Source organism: Monodelphis domestica, chromosome 3 (genome assembly GCF_027887165.1).
Source record: "Monodelphis domestica isolate mMonDom1 chromosome 3, mMonDom1.pri, whole genome shotgun sequence".
NCBI lineage: Eukaryota > Metazoa > Chordata > Mammalia > Didelphimorphia > Didelphidae > Monodelphis > Monodelphis domestica.
In genome coordinates, this window is record NC_077229.1 from 445,287,318 (window position 1) to 445,308,142 (window position 20,825).

At 40.8% G+C, this 20,825-nt stretch overlaps 1 protein-coding gene across 7 annotated transcripts in view; it reads left to right on the plus strand.

The window, feature by feature from the left end:
• Window positions 1–20,825, plus strand: part of EGFLAM (EGF like, fibronectin type III and laminin G domains) — a 266,219-nt gene that overhangs the window by 199,163 nt on the left and 46,231 nt on the right. For 5 of the 7 annotated variants that reach the window (XM_007487435.3, XM_007487436.3, XM_007487437.3 and 2 more), the window contains 3 exons: window positions 6,746–6,871; window positions 8,094–8,337; window positions 15,574–15,685. In XM_007487435.3, coding sequence (XP_007487497.2) covers window positions 6,746–6,871; window positions 8,094–8,337; window positions 15,574–15,685 — 482 coding nt within the window. Of the gene's footprint in view, window positions 1–6,237; window positions 6,488–6,745; window positions 6,883–8,085; window positions 8,338–15,573; window positions 15,686–20,825 lie in introns of those variants that run through there. The other 2 variants (XM_016431601.2, XM_056824561.1) reach the window with 2 other exon arrangements.

Here is a 20,825-nt window from a genome sequence, read left to right on the forward strand (position 1 = left end):
GGGGGGTGCTCCCCTCTCCCTCTCCATGCACACCTGAGGTCACTTCTCTCATCACCCACCCCTCTGCCCAGCAGCCCAATAGGAGCACTTCCTCCCTCCCCTGACTGGAGTAAGGCGGGGAGCTCACATGGGATGTGAGGGTTGTAGTTTGGGCACTCAGTCTCTAAAAGATTCACCATTACTGCCCTAGCCCTTACATACTGTCTAACCTTAATAATGCCAATGGACTCCTAATACTCTAGGCCTAAGAGTTACTTTTAGAGTATTAGAGACAATGGCTCTAATTCTAACCCAATCTAATCCTGGTCCATATTATATATGATGCCTGAAATACCATCTATCACACATAATATCTGGAATTTGTTTTCTATTGGACTCTAAACTTTAATACCCCCCCCTTTCTCTTCTCTCCCTCCATCTAAGTGACCAAGCTTATACAAAGTGTCCCAAAAATTATTAAAATTTTTAAGTTTAAAATGGCACTTTTGGAACACCCACAAATTTCTCTGTGTTTCTCTAAGACAGTTTAAGTATAAGGATCAGTTTTAACCCCTTTATTCCAACCATCCCTCAGGTAGAGACCATCTGCCTATGTGACAGGTGATGATCATACCTACTGCCTGGTGACAGATTCCGCCAACATCCAGATATTTTCCCCTGTGGTTAGTGGTGTGGTTTGGATTTTGATCTACCTACATTTGCTGAGTATCCACTTGCTAATCCACAAGTATTTATTAAGTACTTAGTGTGTTCCAGACATTTCTGGAGATATAAAGAAAGGCAAAAGCATACTCTTGGCTCTCAAGTTACTCATATGGAGGCAGTTAAGGTGGCATGGTGAATGATGCCAATTATGAAGTTCACACCTGGCCTCGGAACTCTGGACAAGTCCCTTTGCATCTATGGTAATAATAAAAGTAGCACCTGCCTCCCAGGGTTGTCATAAAGATCACATGAGATAATATTTGGAAAGCTCTTTGCATAACTTAAAGCTAGCATATATAGCTAGCAATTTTTCTTCTAATGGGGGAAACAACATGCAAAAAAATGTACAAGATATATAAAGCACTGTGCTAAATATATGGAAATTACAAAAAAGTCTATAATATCTCTCAATCTATTTGGGTTGACCTGATGGTCTGTGTTGGCAGGCAAGGTAGACTTTCAAGGTTAATCTCAGTACCATTCCCTTCAGCTAATCCTAACCCTAACCCTTGATTCAGTAAATAAGTCACAAAAACTGCCTGAATTACATAGAAGTCGAGAAACAGATTGTTGCTGGGCAGCTAATGGAGTGATGGACCTGGAGTGGGGAAAGCTCATCTTCATGAGTTCCAATCTGACCTCAGACACTTACTGGCTGTGTGAGCCTGGAGAAGGCACTTAACCCTGTTTACCTCAGTTTCCTGATCTGTAAAATGAACTGGAGAAGTGCATGTCAAATGAGTATAAGGTTAGTTTGCCCATAAAACTCCAAATGGAGTCACAAAGAGTCAGACTCAGAAAAATGACTCAACAACAATAATTCCTGATTCCAGGTTCAGCACTCTATTCCCTACCTATTTTGAGAGTAGCAAAATAAATGTTTGTTGAGTTGAGTTAAAGTGAATTGAGTTTAATTTAGACAGTCATGATTGACTCTGACCAGGATCATGCAGAATGTCATCTGCCTTTGACTGGGTCCCAACAATATCTCTGGCCCAATTCCAGATAATTCTTCTATTTAATATTGGAGAAGAATTCAGAGTAGAATTAAAACTTTAGTTCCTGTTAGCTTACCAGATTAAAGCTAGAAAGTCAGTGGGCAGGGACAAGACAGAAGAGGACAGGGGGCAGGTAAATTTTTCAAGCCTGGAAGGCACCACAAAAAAAAAAAGAGGAATGCAAAGACACTTAATAATAATTTCTGAAACAGTGTGGATACACCTTGAATCAGATGATGTTGTCTGAGCTCCAGCTCTTCATCTTTTTATTGGAGATAAGCACATTTGCCCCTTCCACCTCACAGTGCTATGAGGAAAGAACTTTGTAACTTGTCTAATGTTATGGCATGATATGATTCTTTGTAAATCCTTCTTGCTTTATAGTTATGTCTAGGATGGCTCCTTAGAGGAGTTCAGATTTATCTCTTTTGCCAACAAAAAAATGATGAATCACAGAAAACTTGGATGTTTTTTTCCTGGCCAGGTATCCCCTTGCTCTAGATTTAACCTGCAGCAAGAAGTTTAATAGATATGGGACATATAGGCGACTGGCTCAGGAAGCAACCCTGAATGGTAGATTAGGCAGCAGTCACCTCATTGAGCAATCACACAGGCTGACAAATAACACAGATGCCATTACACTGAGCAAGTGCCTAGATCTGCCATCCTTTTGGTTTCCAGCTTAATCCCTTGTTTATCTCTACAAGTTCCACAGGTAGAAGAAGGGAAGGGGCCAGGTGGGTGGCTCCTGGACTCCAGGAACCAGTTATTGGATTATTGGGTTTTTCCTTTTGAAATTTGATAACAAAAACCAATCAGATCATCCTATTTCATTTCTCCTAAGTATACTAGAGGCAGCATGGTAGAATGGATAGGAAGCTGAACATAGAATCAGAAAGTAAATTCTGCTTGCTGTTTGTTGTTCAGTCTTTTTATTCATGTCCAACTATTTATGACCCCATTTGGGGTCTTTCTGCTAAAGATATTGAAGTGATTTGCCACTTCTCCAGTTCATTTGACAGATGAGGAAACTGAGGCAAACAGGGTCAAGGGACTTGCCTAGGATCACACAGTTAGTAAGTATCCTTACTAGCAAGGTTTTGAGCTCAGATTTGAGCTCAGGAAGATGAGTCTCTCTGACTCTAGACCTGGTGCTCTTTATCAGCTATGTCATACGCTAAAAGGCTGGGTAAATCGTTTAACCTTTTTAGTCTCAGTTTCTTACACTAATAAAACAAGCACATTGGACTCATTGACCTCTACAGTCACTTCCATTTCTAAATTTATGCTCCTATGTCCCTGTTCCCCAGTCCACATGCTCAGATCTTGTCATCTTTTCCAACTGAGTGTGCTTTTTTTTTGTTTTGAGTTATTCAGCATTTTAAAAATTCTTGAAATTAAAAAAAATGTATTTGGCAATGGACTGTTCTGATATAAGCAAGGATACATTTCTTTTCATGTTGTCATCTTCCAACAGAGGTTGGTGAAGCCATGATAACTCACTGAACTTCAGAGGAGGCAAGGACCACAAAGGCAGCCTCATCTCACCCATGCTAAGATAGAAATCCTCTTTATAAAAGCCCTCTAAAGTGTGCATCTAGCATTTGTTTAAAGAGATGTTCTTTGGGGGAGACTTGTCCCAGTGAGCCATTTGTATACAATATGGCAGACCTCTGAGAGCTCTAACTCCTCTTCCTCTTTAACCCTCACCTCCATCCTTATCAACTTTTCCAGTAACTATCCACCTATACACATATATACATCAAACATACTCTTCTTTCTCACTGTGATCTTCCGTCTTTCATCTGCTTTCCCATTATCCATTTTATTTATGATCCCCAGCATCATCTGCCTTGGTAGCAGGATCATAACACCAGAAAATCAATTCTTCCTTGGCAAGAGAGGAAGCATGGCAACACTAGATTTAGAATTATAGAACCTGGGTTCAAATTCTGAATATTCTATTTGCTAACTCCATGATCCTGGCAAATCTATTTACCCCTCTGAGTCTCATCTGTAAAATGAGGTTCAACTGATTTCCTTTTAAAAGGACTCCTTTCATCTTTAAACTATGATTCTATGAATAGTTTTCATACCTCTTCTCTCCTATCTATTCCCACTTTAAGTGCCCTCCTTGTGATCTATATTATCTTCTGCCTAAACTATAATAACAAAATGGGCAGCTAGGTAACTCCAGGGGATAGAGTCTGGAAGTACTGGGAATCAGGAAAATTTGAAAAAATTGAACCTGAGTTTAAATCCAGCCTCAGATTGTTACTAGCTGTGTGACCTTGGGTAAGTCAATTAACCCTGTTGGCCTTAGTTTCCTCATCTGTAAAATGATCTTGAAAAGGAAATGGTAAGCCACAGTAGTATCTTTGCCAAGAAAATTCCAAATGGGATTGGAGTTGGTAAGAACCAAGAAGACTTGGACACAACTGAACTTAGTAAAGAGTAAACTATAAGGATAGCTAATGGTGGGTGCTTTTTACTCCATTCTCTAGACCATTTAATTCAATGAAACATTGATTAAGCCCCTAATGTGTTTGGGTCCTTGTGCTCAGCCCAGTGGGAAATAGATACCTTAGACAAAGTTTATAGTTGGGTAAGGGAATATGGCACAAGCACAGGTATCTATAATATATATTGCTCCCAGACTGACCTTCCTAACACATAAATCTAGTCAATTATCAATCAATCAATTAATCAACATTTATTAAGTATCTCCTATGTGCTAGGCACTCTGCCAATGTTCTTCTCACACATCTCTAGTGTCTCACTACTGCCTACTAAGTAAACTTCATACCTTTTTGCCTGGCCTTCATGGCCTTCCATGATCTAATGCCTTATCTCAAACTGCTCCCCACTGGGTCCCAGCCTAGCTCTGCACTGTATTCTGTTTCTCAGACCCCTGTGCTTTCATATTTTCATGCCTTTGGGCATCCTTGGACCTGAGAAGTTCTCCCCTCCTTTCCTGTTGAATTTCCAGCCATTCTTCAGACCCCCATCTTAAATGTCTACTCCTCCAGAAAGATCTCCTTGATCCATTTGCTTTGGTTATGGTATCCCCCTTTAGCTCTCATGTGTCCTATTGGCTGATGCCTACATATTGTAGTTATCTGTGCTTGTGACCTATCCCCTTACCTAACTATAAGCTCTATCTAAAATGTCCATTTCCCTCTGGGCCAAGTATGTTGTAGATATATTCAATGTTGCCACACTGCTTCCAATATACTTAGCCTGGGAAGGCAGCCCAATATTAGAGAAAATAGTGGAATTGGGTTCAAAATTACCAGTGTGACTTCAGACAGTATCTTTTTGTCTCTCTGTGCCTTAGTTTCCTTAACTGTAAAACGATAGGGTTGGACTAGATGACCTCTGGAGTTCCTTCTAGCTCTAAATTTGAAATCCTGAGTTCCTTGTCCTGGGTGGGCAAATCCAAACAGAATCTTATGCTGTAGAAATTAGTGGACTATGTGAGGGTATAGGGAAGGTCTATAGAGAATCTGCTCTTCTAAAAGATCTGTGATCAGTTCAGAGGCACCCCTGCTTCAGTCTTTCTCTTCAGGCTTCAGGGGCTCAAGCACCCCTCTATCTGCAGATTTTCTAACTGGACAGAGACCACCAGCTCTGTTTGTCTAAGCTCTTGAGGGGCCACCAGATGGGATGCGCAGATGATACCCCACTTCAGCTGATGGTGGATCAGTCACCTGGAAACTAAGTGCTTTTTTCACATCTCATTAGCCACCCCTCCAGTCATTGTCCTTCCTCTTCTGACTACTATGTTCCGCCTCTCTCCAAAACTTGCCCAGCTTCAGAGGTTGGATGAATTCTGCAAATATAATTGACTGACACAGACAGAAACAATGACATAATGGGGCCAAATGAAGGCTGGTCCATCTCACTTCAGAATATTAAGGATTGCAAGAACCCCTGGGGTAACACAGGCCTGGGATGGTAAAGGAGAAGAGGGTGGGTTATTTTGTTTTTATCTCTTGTTGAATTTATCTGGGGCAAATTCTAAGGTTTACCTCCTATTACTTTGTCAAAGGTTAAAGGAATTCTGGAATCTTGGGAGAGTGAAATGGGCAATCATTGACCCAGTCCGGGAAAGGAGACAGCATTTTCCCTTTCTCAACAGCCCTGGAGCTGTCTCAGCCCCCTTCTGTCACCTGTTATCAGAAGCCATTTTGTTTTCACCTAGACTGTTTGTTCAAGGCCAGATTGGAGCCCATCTGTCTAATTTAGCTCTTTTCTGCAAGAGGAAATAGCAGTCTACAGAAGCATCAGAAACACTGTCAAGTATAAACCAGATAGTTTCCATTCCTGGGACGGTATACATTTGCAAATTAAAAAATAAATCCCTCTTGATTTCTTCCTGATAAGTTCAGCTCCTGCCGGAACTCTTCCCCTGCGGCATTGCCCTTGGGCACTTTCCTGTGCTTCCCGGAGGGTCCTGAGGAGGCGGGAATGGTGATCTTGAGATCCTTACGCTGCCTTAATAGGGACTGCGCACTGCCCCGACAGAATAGTCAACCGCCCCGACAGAATAGTCAACCGCCTTCAGGTCGTTAATAAGCTTAAACCCAGCCACTTAACTCCTTCTAGGCTTACCAGGCAGGGAACGAACTTGGGCTCAGCAAGGCAGCACTTAAGCTAATTGAGGTTACACAAATTAGAATGCTTAGAACATAAACAATCTGCTGACATTTGGGGATTTTGAATTATGTGTTTATGAGAACAACAGAGAGATTAATTAAAGGAGAAAAGGCCCCGTCGCCCTGGTGAGTGGTCATAAAAACGTCTGGGGAACGCGGGGAGATTTATTGTTTCCACCGCGATGAGAAAGCCCCAGTGGAAGTCAGACGGAAATGCGGGGTGCACTTCTACTTGTCCCCAAGCTTGCTTTGCAGTGTTGCTAAGGGTCGAATGAAGTTTACAGGACTGGGAAAGTGAATTCAGTGTGGCAGAAACAATGGATTTCAGTTGGGAGGAGAGGCTAAATCCGGGTCCTAATTCCTCCTCTGTGTGTGTGCCTTTAGGGGAATGCAGCAGCGGCATTTGCGACGAAGCCTCCTGCATCAATGGCGGCACCTGCACGGCAGTCAAAGCAGATTCCTACATTTGCCTCTGTCCCCTAGGATTTAAAGGGCGCCATTGTGAAGACGGTGAGAAGGAAGTGAGCCGCTCACTAGCAAGCGGGGGAATAGTAGGAGAAGAGAGTTGGAAGTAGAAACAGAATTTGCTGTTCAACTGCTTGCTTGTTTATGTTTTCATGTAATTGTTCATCTGTGCAATTTTAATTAGCCTCAGAAGGCAGTTCAGGAGTTGCATTTTTAGAAGAAGTGAAAGGGCAACTGGGTGACTCAGTGGACTGGGAGCCAGGCCCAGAGCTGGGAGGTCCTGGGTTCGAATTTGACCTTAGGCATTTCCTAACTGGGTGACCCTGGACAAGTCACTTAACCTGGATTGTCCAACCCTTATCACTCTTCTGTCTTAGAACTGACACTGAAACAGAAGGTAAGGGTTTAAAAAAAAGAAGAAGAAGTGAGAGAGTTCTTTGGCCAGGTTGGGGCACTCTCATTTGGTTGGACTGGGGCTTCCAAACAAGGCTATACTCACTTCAACTGTACCTTGGACAAAGTGTGATATGAGGCATCAGGAGCTAAAGAAACTACAGACAGGTGATGTCTCTGAAGCTTGCAGAACTCCTTCAGTTGAGAATATTTAGTTGGTTTTTAAGAAGGAAAGCTCTGTTGGGTAGACCACCCAAAAGGGAAGTAAAAATAATTGGATACTCTTTGAGTAGTCCAAAGTTTGTCAAGGTCTTCAACTTTTAGGTCTGAATACCCATTTGTTTGGAGGACTGGACCTCTAATTTCATCAATGTGTGGAACTGCCATTATAGAAACACTCTCCACCAAAGCAGATGAACTCCTTAGTAATTTCTAGTCCTAATGAGTTGCCTGAGGCACTGAGACTTTCTTAAGACAAAGTCAGTGTCTTGAAGCTGTAGTTCTGCTGACTCCAAGATCAGATCTCTTCCCAGTATGTCACAGTGAATTGTTTTTTCGAATCAAAATTATTTACGTGTATAACCTAAATCAAATTGCTTAGCACCTTCAGGAAGGAGGAGGAAAGCTACAGAGGGAGACAATTTGAATTTATGACTTCAGAAAATTGATGTGGAAAATTATTACATATAATTAGTAAATTAAAATCTCTTTTAAAACATCAAATTATGTTTAAATGTTTTAAAAGTAATATTGTTTAATATATTATTTTAAATATAGTTTTAAATTTATTTTAATGTAATTTTAAACATTATTTTAAAAATCCATCTCCCTTTGTGTATTCTAATGTCATGTTTCTTTCTTACGAGACTTTCAGCTTTCACCCTGGCCATTCCTCAGTTCAATCAATCTCTGAGGTCCTTTGCTGCAACCCCTTGGCCATTAGAACCCCAGAATTACCTCTCTTTCATGGAATTTGAGATCACATTTCGGCCAGACTCAGAAGATGGTGTTCTCTTGTACAGCTATGACACGGGCAGCAAAGACTTCCTATCCATCAACATGGTGGCTGGCTATGTGGAATTTAGATTTGACTGTGGCTCTGGAACAGCTGTTCTCCGGTAAGGGCCATTTCCAAGATTACCTACAACAGGGTAATGAATGGGTACTTTTGGAAACAAACCAAAATGTCCTTGATTATTCTCTAAAAAGGGAGTACGGTTCACACTCCATAATCTAACACTCCCTATTTTTTTTTCCAATCTTGATTTTGTGTTATGCTTCTCCAGTGATTATGTTCCAGCCAAACTGTTCTGCTATTTGCCTTCTCCAACTCCCAAAGAGGCATTGACTTCCAAGCTCTGAGCCTTTGTTCATATGCTTTCATAAACCTGGAGTAGTATCCTCCATCTCTTCACCTACTGAATTCCTTACTATCCCTTAAAGCCATTGCTTCTGTGAAGTCTTCCCTGACCCTCTTCCCAATTCCATGGTGGTAAAGAGCTTCCCTCTCAAGCCTTCTAGAGCACTTCCTTTTTAATACTCTCTATTACACTTTTATGATCATGTGTTTTATAGTTTTCTATGCTAATATTTTTCTTCACTTCTAAACTGTTAACTCTGGGAAGATGGGACTTTGCTCTTAGTAGAATATAAGCTCCATGAAGGCAGGAATAGTTTCTTTCACTTTGTGTCCTCAGTGCCTAGCCTGATTCCAGGCACATAGTAGGCACTTAAATTCTTGTTGTATTGAATCACTCAGCACCTAGTAGGCAATATATAAAAGTTTGGTTCATAGATAAATGAATGAGGTGCATTTAACAATGTTCTCTTTTTCATGTTTTTTTCCTGCACATTTCTCTTTTCTGAACCCTGGTCTAATACACATAGATAACATACTTCCCATAGATAGAGATCTCCTACCTGCAATGTTTTCCTTTCTCAAATGACTCCCCAACAGGTAACTGTTCTCTGCCTCAAACAATGAAAAATATTTCTTGCTTGAGGTGAAGGTGAAATGCCCTGATTTCTTGCTAAGAGAGTAATGTACAATCCAATGAGTTAAATCCTTAACAAAGACTAATTTATCAACATCATAATATAGCATATGTATATGTATTTACTTATGTATGTATATATACATATATATGTACATAAGTACATATATATCCCTTTAAGTTTTGCAAAGCACTTTAGAAATAGCTCATTTATGGCATTGTATCTGCTTAATAAATATTTGTTGGTTAATTAATAAAAATGTTGCTGATAATTAATGATCTTCTTTATTATGTGATCCTATGATATGGGTGTAGGCAAGAGGAGAATATATGATTTTTTTAAAATCTAGCCACCTCCTTCCCCCAAGTCCCAAACCCCAGGATAACCGAGGTTGTTTTTCCCCTTTGTTTTCATGTCTGTCTTCCCTCACTCTGTTCCATAAATGGTCAGTAGTTGCCTAATCTTATTGGTCCATAAAGGACTGGGGATCCTAATTTTATATAATAGTGCTTCATAATTTCAATAGATCTATTCTTTCATTGGTGGGTCTCCATGAATACATTTATATAATTCATTAGGGGTAATTCTTGTCCATGTTCTACCGTAATCCACCATAAAGAATCCATGCAACATGCTAGAAGCTTCCTTCCTCCAGGTGTTATTTGGCCGAGCCCTTTCTACCAGTAGGACTTGCCTTCTAGAAAGAAAATTGCCCCTTCTCTCCAAAGAGACTTATAAAGTGGTACCCCAAGGTAAATTAGACTAAGCTTGGTATGGCAATGAACTCTTAAATCATCATGACCCTCCATAGCCCACTTAGAATTAGTGGGAAGCTTTCCTAATCCTTCTACCCAAGACATTTTGGAGATGAAGGGATTTCACAAGACCAATCTTCTCCATCATTCTCCCATGTGGAAAAAATAAAAGTTATTTGAAAACTAAAATTTATTTTTAAATTACATTTTGCTTTAAATTCATCAAAGTCCTCCTCTGGGGCTTCATTTCAGCATAGCAAGACCATAAGTTCTTAGAAGCTATCCCACCAAAGGGTAGGTCCTACCAAAACTGGAATGGATTCCAGGGTGGGCTAAAGATGGTCCGTGGATCTGGTATCCAAGGGATAGCCTGACCCAGTTAAGAAAAGTGCATCAGCACAAGATTGGCTAAGATTTTTTTGGCCCCACCAACTACTTAGGAAGTCATAAAGAGGGGCCATGGTCTGCACTAGCAATGACTACCCACATTAAACTCATCAGGGATCCTAGAAATCTGTGCAACCCCCTGTGAAAGGAACTAGGGAAACAAAGATGAGAAAACAGTGCAGAGGGTCTTGTCTGAATCCTCTGAATTTACTAACTGGTAAGAGAAATAGAACTCATATAGAAGCAGTGGGGTATAGTAAGATAACACTGTTCCTAACATCAGAGGACCCACTTCTGAGGCTTCCTACCTGGGGGAAGATGAACAAGTAACTTAAGTTCTCTAGCCTCAGTTTCCTCTTGTGTAAAATGAGGGGGTCACATTACTCTTCTAGATTGAGAACTAGAATTCTACAAATTAGACAAAGCATAAAAGACACAGACAGGCATTTCTCGTTTCTGTATCTACATAGACTTCTACTCTATTTTCCATTTGCTAGTTAGTTTCTGCCCAAGACTTAAATGCCCCAGATGCAAACTGTGTTTCTTTTTCCTACTTATGTCTATTTCTTCTCTCCTGTGGCTTGCCAGTGTTTTTCCTCAACAGTGCCTGATAGCAAAAAATCAGGGATCATTTTTTCCCCTCTTTTCTTAAAGGAAATTTTCAGCTCTGTTCAGCTGACATTCTTTACCTCCATCTGCCATTTTGGAAAGAGTACATAGGTGAGATGTGACAACTGTATATTGGCTTTAACTGCTGTTCATTCCTCCTAGCTGATGGGAAATGGTGGCTGCACTTGACTTAAACGATTCTTAAAAACAGTGGTTATTTTTCTTCCATGACTGTTTCCCTCATCCATCAATGACACCCTCTGCTGTAGGGAAGGGCATTTCTGTGAGTGTGTGTGTGTTTGGGGACAGAGGGTTGTTTAGAGCTGCTAGTCCCTGTATAGCAAGACAACTTTGAGTTGTCTTAGCTGATTCTATTTGCATAAGATTATGCAAAACAGCCTAAGCAATTCACCTGAAAGGATTCTGGGTGACAGCTTGAAAAGGAAAGGGGGGGGTTGGGAACCTTGATTATCACCTTCCCCTCTCAAATTAAGCTTCCTCCTGGGTAATGGCCAGGAAGAACAGAGAAGAGACCATGTCTGGACCTCAGGCACGACAAATTCTGGCTGCATCTTCCCTTCCCACCTCATCTGCAGCCACTGCATTCTGGGAGCTTCACGGCACTCGGCATACTGAGGGACTGGCACAATTTTTTTCTTTCACAGTATGGGACTCTTTTTTCTTTTGACATGAAGAGCTTTTTCTTCAGTTGTTCAAAACACTGTTGCCCTCCTCTGTCAGAAAAGGCAAGTGTGGAAAGAATTCTGGAGTGTTAGGTGTGATCAAAAAGAGAATTTCCCCCAAACTCAGAGACCAGCTAACACTCCGAGGGGCATTTGAACACATGCTCATTGATTGATTCTTCCTCCTCCCAGATGCATGCATGTCATTGTCTGTTCTGTTCAAGCCATAGAGCCATTCAAAGGGTCATTTTTTGCAACCAATTTCAAATGCTTCTTGTTGAAACCAGACCCACAATTCAGTGTCATTCCTAGCTGACCTCTCATACTCTGCCCACTCATATCCTGTTATTGTTGTTCAGTCTTTTCAGTCATGTCTGACTCTTCATGACCCCTTTTGGGGTTTTCTTGGCAAAGATACTAGAATGGTTTGCCATTGCCTTCTCCATCCAATTTGAAATATGGGGAAACTGAGGCAAGCAGAATTAAGTATCTTACTCAGAGTCCCACAACTAATAAGTATCTGAAACCAGATTTGCATTCAGGACCTCCTGACTCAAGCTTAGCACTGCATCTACTGTGTTACTTCATATCCTGTCCATTGCCAAATGTTGTTTCTTCTATCTTCACAATATTTTCTCAAATAGGTCCGTCTCTACCAAGTCACACAGCCACTACCCTAATTTAGACTTCTTCATCTCTTGCCCAAACTATTAAGATAACTTTCTAAATGGTCTCCTTCCACTTTAATCCACCCTCTGCTCAGCTGCCAGGGTGATATTTCTAAAGCCTAGGTCTAATTGTGTCACTCCCCCTACTCAGTAAGTCTCACTAGCTCCCTATTACCTCCAGAATAAAATATAAACTCCTCTGATATTGAAAACTCTTCCTAGCTTGACCCATTCCTATTTCCCTGTCTCCTTTACTTTGCTGCTGCCCAGGAACTCTATAATCTAGCTAATCTTTCTGTTCCTCATATGCCAGTCTCTCCATCTCCCATCTCAGTGCCTTAGAAGCATTGACAGATGGCACTGGCTATCCCCCTGACCCAGAAAACTTTGCTCCCTCACCTCCTTCCACTTTGCTCCTCTGGCTTCAGCCCCGGCTCAGGTCTCACTTTCTGCAGGAAACCTTTCTTCATTCTCCCAATCACTAGTGCCTTTCCCTCAAAGATTACCTCCTATGTACTCTCTATGACTTATATGTACCTACTTATTTGCATGTAGCCTCCTCTGTTAGAATATCAGTTCTTTGACATCAGGAACTATTTTTACCTTTCTTTGCACATCATGTATTAGCACAGTGCCTAGCACATGTTTTGTTGTTGTTTAGTCATTTCTGAGTCATGTCCAACTCTTAATGACTCCATTTGAGGTTTTTTTGGTAAAGAAACTGGAGTGGTCTACCATTTCCTCCTCCAGCCCATTTTACAGATGAGCATTTTACAGATGAGGAAACTAAGGCAAACAGGGTCACACAACTAGTGTGTGTCTGAGGCTGTATTTGAACTTAGAGAGATGAGTCTTCCTGACTCCAGATCCAGCACTCTCTCCACTGTACCACCTAGCTGCCCCTAGCATATTCTAAGCACTTAATAAATACTTGTTAACTGACTCTTTGAATTAGCAGAATCCAAACAAAAGCTTAGAATTATAGGATAGCAAAATTAGAACTAAATTACTACAGATAATCTAGTCCAGCCTATGTTATTTTTTTGTATGGTAATCAGAGGAGCTGACTTGCCCAAGGTTACTTGGCAGCCGAGACTTAGGACCATTGAATAATTGAGCTAGAACGGACCTTTAAGATCATGTGGCTCAATTCCTTCATTTTATAAATGGAGAAACATAGTTCCAGAGATACTAAATTCTTCTTACCTAAAACCATTCAGGCTTTTAGACTCCCAATCATGTCTCCTTTTGTTGCCCTTTTCTCTTGGCCAAAAGAATGAGATTGACCATCATTTTGACTTTAAGAGATTATAGGGGTAGCTAGGTAATGCAGTGGACAGAAGGCCAGACCTAGAGTCAGGCTGACTGGTTTCAAATGTGACTTCACTCAAGAGCTAATTGTTAATTTTTTTTTAAACTCTTAAGAGTGATAAGGGCTGGGCAGTTGGGGTTGTGACTTGCTCAAGTCCACACAGTTAGGAAGTATCGGAGGCCAGATTTGAATCCAGGACTTCCATCTCCAGTCCTTCCTTTCTATCCAGTGAGCCACCTAGCTGCCCCCCAATTGTTAATTTTCAATGTAAGCATTCACAAATGCTTGATATACTGTTTTGTTGGTTGTCTAGACTTAAGAAAATGAAGAAGAAAGATGTTAATAATTCAGATCAAACATAAAATTGTATCATTCATACATTTTTATTCCTGGAAACCTAGTTGTTAAACATTTACCAACATACCACCGGTCCATTTACTACAGATGTGAAGCTCCTAAAAGTTGAAGGAAACAGTCCTTAGAGTATAACACAAACTCACAGTCTTCTTTGTGATGCTTTATCATAAAGCATAGTGTGAGACTACTTTCTACGTTCCATTTCTTGAAGCTATAGAACAACATGAGTTGAATATTTAATATCTGTATTCCACTGGTGTTGTTCTATGGATACAAGAAATGGAACACAACCTTCTCTGAAGAACTGAAAAATGCATATTATCAGAGAGCTCTGGAGATGTGCAGGCTGTAATCTGTAACTCATGAGGAATTCTGAAGAACCAGACTAAAGGATATCATCAAAGAAATGTATGATAGAACAATCAAATCTGTACTAGTCACATGATGAGAGTTAGAATTAATAAGCCAAGAGGCAAAGTGTCTTTGAGATGTCAAGGCAGGGAAAGGAAGGGCGCCCAAGACATTGGATGATCTTCCTGCAGTAAGTTCATAGGAAGGGTCACACAGGAAGGGAAGGTTTAGGTGGGTCATGATCTTCATTGTTAGAAAGAACTTGAACTTCTACCTCAGTGAAATCACAGCTCCATTCAAGGATTTGTGAACTTGAGTATATATTAAGTATCCCATGGCTTATTCAGGATTTAGATTCCTCTACCATAACTCAATCACAGGAAATTCCTGAGTTATTTTCATCCTTGTCATGATCCCAGACGTCTTGGCATGTAGTTTTAACAATGCTTTGCTCTAGATGAGAATTCTGGAATGTTTTTATGAGGTATGTTTGCATCCATTACAACCATTTAGCTTCAAGGAAATACGGCATAATCAATAGGAAGCTGAGCTCCCAGTTGGCAAGATCTGGATGCAAGAACTGCCTCTGAGATATCCTCACTGGGGGACCCTTAGAGAGTCATTTTTACCTCTTTGTGTTTTAGGCATCACTCTTAGACTTGTCAATCTGCATTGAAAGAAGGAGTTTCCTTAACTCCAATTTCCCTTTATCTATGAAATCACTGGTCCAGACACCATCTCTATCCCCTATTTAACTTAAACACATCCTTTGGATATATTTTTCAGGCATTTCAATCATATCTTAGTAATTGTGACCTCATTTGGAGTTTTCCTGGCAATGATAGTGCAGTGGTTTGCCATTTCCTTTTCTGGCTTATTTTACAAATGAGATAACTGAGGCAAACAGGGTAAAGTAAATTGCCTGATGTCACACAGTTATAAGCATGAGGCTGGATTTGAACTCATCTTCCCAATTCCAGGCTTAGTGTTCTATCCACTGTACCACCTAGTTGCCCACTTTGGATATAGGTAGAGCAAATATTGTGCCTGTATTGCCAAGATGAAGAAGGATCAGATGATGCCCTAGTTTTCTTTAAGTTAGTAGCCAGGCCAGGACCAGTTCCCAGATCTTCAGGATAGGCTAGCATTCTCTCCACTAGGTCTTCCTCTTGAACAAATGCAACAGAAGAGCTTAGGAATGGGAAGCCACTCACCATCAGTTTCCTTCTCTCTTCAGGAGTGAAGAGCCCCTTTCCCTGGGTCACTGGCATGAACTGCATGTGTCTCGAACAGCAAAGAATGGGATCTTACAAGTGGATAGACAGAGGACAGTGCAAGGCATGGCAGAGGTAAGACACAAAAGCCATCATATTATTTTTCTGTCTGTTAACATCAAGGAATGTATCCATTCTAAGCCTGGCTACATAAAGAATCATGGGAAATAGCTTGGAATAACGAATGGGTGCCCAGCCTCCAGGTCAGGAAGTCATAGGTTTATATTCATCTCTCTGGCACATATTCATTATTCAACTCTGAGAAAATCATTTAACCAAGTAGTGCCTTAGGTATGACTCTCCTAAGTGCCAGAGGACTCACTCATTAGTACTGGCAAAGAATTTTATCACCAGGCATCTCCTATAGCTAAGAAATCACAGATCTGGTTTTTTTTAAAAATGGAACCATAGACTTTCAGGGTTCAAAGAGATTTCAGGGGTAAAGGAGTTTAAACCAAAACTGAATAATAATCTTTTCCCCAAAGTTCCTAAAAAGTAGTCATCCTGAATGAATTACTGGCTATGAGTTCCCATGATCTCTGACTGCCAGCTTCCCAAAATGTAGGAGCATGCAAGAGAATAAGTCCTCACTGCTGTCAAATAATATTTGGCCGCAACCTTGTGGCAGAGTCCTTGTCACCCAGCACTTAGGTGTCCTCCATGTCTAAAACTTCAGATACCTTATATCAAAGCAATCCCCAATGTTGCCTCAGGAGTACACATAATACGAGAGAATACCAACACAAGGAAATCACTCAGAAAGCACTAGACCACATGAAAGTGATTGCTCTACCCCACAGAAATCCTACCAGGTTCTCTTTCAACATGGTCAGCTCTGCAGCCATACTCTGAAGCTAAGGGTAAGTTTAGGAGCACCATCCTCAGAATGAGACATAGAAGCCCTCATTAGGAAATTGGCAGCAACTGTTACCTTCTAGTTCCTACGATTCAACTGTTCTGCTTCCTTGTAACACTTGTAACACCTTTCATGCCCTACCATTCCCTGCCCGGTTGGGAAAGATGCCCCTTTCAGCAACACAACTGAATCTTCAAGGCACACCCCTTCTAAGAGACGTGCTTTGCCTCATTTCCACTGGCTTCTCTTACCTCATTGAGGAACTCATAAATTCCCAATACCAATGAAACTACAATTCCAGTTTTTAAAACTTACCATATTGTTCTCTTAATTATTTTATCAATGAGAAAACTGAAGAAGAAAACTATGAAATAATTCCTCAAGATCTCATGACTCTGGTCCAGGGTCCTCTCCTCTCATTATTTGCCTCCTTAATTTCTCCCATTATCCTGATTCAGTAATTAGTCAATCAACAAGCATTTAATCAAGTGCCTACTGTGTACCAAGCACCATACTGGTGACACGAACACAGAGAATGAAACAATCTATATTCCTAAAGAGTTTACTACTAAGGGAGGAACCAACACATACACTTACATATACTACATATAAGAATATATAGAACAAACACAAATAGAAGCTCTTTCTTTCACCGCCACTGGATAAGGCAAGTTCTCGGTCTCCTCTGTGGGAGTAGAAACCATGAATATGTGAATTGAGCATCAGACTGATAAGCTTGGTGCCAAGGTGCTGCCTGGTCCAAGAAGATAAGCTGCTAACCGGGAACATTGCTGTTTGAATCAGAGATGAACCCCACAATAGAATCAATTGGAAAAGGACTTCAGGTCCTACTTCCATGTTTTCAGTCACATTTCTCACAGGGGTAGAAATATCTTCTGACGTGTACAGTGAACAGGTTTATAAAGTCACTTGTCATGGAGGTGAAGGATGGGATAGATAAACCCTAAAAAAATTAACCAGGAATTGCCTCTTACCAAATGTTTAAACACCACTGGTGAAAACCAATCAATCAATCTACAAACATTTCTTAAGCACTTATTATATGCTAAGCACTCTGTTAAATAAACACTGGAGTTTCAAGAAAACTCAAATATTATCCCCACCTTTTCTTTGTATTCAATTTTATTTTTCTGAAACCTGATCTCCCTATCTTGCTCAGGCTGGAAGTACTATAGCCACTCCCTGGCCCAAACTCACTACTGTTTAGCAGATTCGACCCTCTCTGTTTCTGACCTGGGCTGCATTCACCTCTCTTTAGGCAGCCTGGTGGCCCCACATTTCTATGGACTTTGCATATAGTTACCAGATTTAATGTGAACACCCAGTGAGTTTTAGCTCTACTGCAGCTCAGAACTCCCAAGCTCAAGAGATCTATCAGCCTCAGACTTACCAGTAACAGAGATTATGCCCAACAGTTCCTGACTTTTAAGGAAGTTATATTCTAATGAAGGGAGATAATATAGATTTAACACCCACCCACATGCAAAATACATAGAACAGATAGATTCCCTTAGAAAGGGAGGTCCTCTAAGGCCAAAATAAACTGCCAATTGAATCATTCTGAAGTTGAATTTGTCTTTCCTTCCCCAGTCCACCCCATGACAGAGCCATCAGTGGGCAGTGAGAGAAAAAGACTGGGAATCAAAGATATTACACCGTCCATGCATAGAATTATCAGTTATAGCAGTCAAACACTAGTGCAGAAATAGGTTTAAATGTAATGGGGGAAATATTTAACAAAATAAAGGCAATTTATTTTGTTGTCCAATTGTGTCTAATCTTTAGTTGTGCCTAATTCTTCGTGATCCCACTGGGATGTTCTTGGCAAAGGATACTGGAGTACTTTGACATTTCCTTTTCCAGCTCGTTTTACATATGAGAAAACTGATGCAAAATGGGTTAAATGACTTGCCCAGGGTCACACAGGTAGCAAGTATCTGAGGCTGAATTTGAACTCCCTTATTCTACAACTGGAGCTATATCTATTGTGCCACCTAGCTGCTGCAAATACAATAGATAATGTTAATATTTGATTTTCCAAGTTACTATATACTGGCAGGGATCTCTATGTACCATTTAATGACCCTCATTTGTGATTGAATTTGACACCACTGAATTACAGTCATCAAGAGTTTTCAATAGCACTGGAAGGAATCACTTTGTGAGCAGTAAACCCAACTTTGTTTTGACTTAACATTGAGTTTAACAAATTAGCTCTCTGCACCTTTACCTATCTGTAAAATGGGAATTATAGCATATAATGAAAGTGTTAATGGTCAATAGTTGCATTGGTTGCAGAGTTTAAGACTTGTCATTTTACAGAATATGGCATTTGTTGTTAGGAAATAAATATAGCACACCAGAGAACTATTGCTACTACAAATATTAAAAGTAATAGAGTCAAAAAGACCCAAGTTCAAGTCCCATCTCTTAGGCATACTTACTATGTGACCTTGTGCTAATCACTATTGCAAATATTCTGGGCATCTCTTTAATGCAAAAAGTTGAAGAGAAGATGCCAGTGTTCAGTATGGGAGGAGCATCCTCCCCCAGAACTCCCTACAAAATCCCAGGTCTGGTCCAAAATATACACAAATTAATTCATCCCATGGGATTTCCAGATCTGCCATTTCTGCTCTTGGGACTTGTACACAAATGGTAGAGGTCACTGTCTTCCTTGGAGGTTTTATGGGAAGGTTTGTCTGATAGGGGCACAGCAAGGTGAAATATATTGGGGAGTGGGGAGAGGAAGTAGAGAATGGAACAGAACCTTCATCCTAGGGGCATGAGGCTTTTAAATTGAAAACAGAGACTGATCTTCAGCCTCCTAGGAGTACTCAATGGGCAGCACTTAAACGGTTTCTCCTCAGTCGTAGAAAGTGAGGACTAAGTGAAGTACAAGGAAGCCCTGGGTCCTTGGTAACTGAGGAATCCCGTGTTTGCAGGGGTCTTGGACAGCCTCAACATGATGCTATTTGCTTAGCTATCTGAGGAGGCTCGTTCTATATAAGCACAAGTGGCAGATCCAGACATGAAGCCCTTTCTCCAGACTGGAGCCATGCAGGGCTTGCTTTGATCCTCGTGTGTTTCTTTCTTTCTTTTATCCTGCCCTGCTGGATGACAGCTGTAGCCTTGCCCCATGTCAACAGGAGGGTGGGAGAGAAAGGGAAGAGGATTTTGATGGGCAGCCAGAGGGCACACTAGGATATCCTTTCCCCTTTTCTATCTAGAGACACAATAACTTTAGTTGCAATACACCTTTCAAAACATTCCCCTTCCAAAGTGACTTCTTTGCAATCCCTCTCTCTGCACTGACGTATTTCTGCCATTGATTTACTTAGAATCCACGATGATAGTTTCTGATCCAATATGTAACTGGGCTGCTGCATCCCTCTTTAGTCAAATGTGAACTTATTAATTAAAGGGATTTCTGAAAGCCCATCTGCCTCTTTGATAACCTTCAATTAATATGGACCCTTCAAGCTGACAAGTTGTTAAGTAAAGTGTGTTTCCTGCTGCTATTTTGGGTACCTCTTCTAATGAAGTGATGCATTCTATAGTTGATAGTATATTAATATGTTTAGATGCCACTCATAGAACTTCCATCCCCAAAGCTCCCAGAGTGCTTTGAAGGGTATCTGTATAGACAGTCACACATCAACTTGGTTATCTAGCACAGAGTTGAGAGTCTGGGTTGTTGTGAACCTTTAGGGGGAAACCTACAGGCTCATGAATATACATGGAGTTGGAAGAGTTTATCTCAATGACATAGGAACAAAGGATCATAGGTTTTGAGCTGAACTCAACCTCAGAAACCATCTAATCCAGACACTTCGTAGTGATTTCTATATGAGTACATCAGAAATGGGATTTTAATACAGATCCTTTAGAACCAGAGTTCTTTCCATTGTTCTCTAAAGGAGTATTTTGAGGTTCTTAGCTGCTTCTTCCATCTATAAGAATAGGGTCACCAGGAATTTAATTCATTCCAAAGAGATTTATTTTAACAATTTATTATAAAATATAGAAATAGTGAAAGTAAGGAAATCAGAGAGAGGATAGGGTAAGATATCTAGCCTACACACTAAGTAATTTGCTCTGGCCCTGGCTCAACCCAGGCAGGGCTAGTTAGTCCTTAAATGGAGGGGCCTTGTCCTTGAGCCAAGGACCTGGGGATGCAGGGAGCCTCTCTCAAGAGGTAAGTCTCTCCTGAGGCTAGTCCCTTCAGAAAATCCAAGAAAGGAGTCAGCCTTTTTCACTTACCACATGTCAGTCCAAAGGGAGAGATTTAAGAACAGTCACATCAAGTCCAACATCAGAGATCCAGTAAGCAGATTC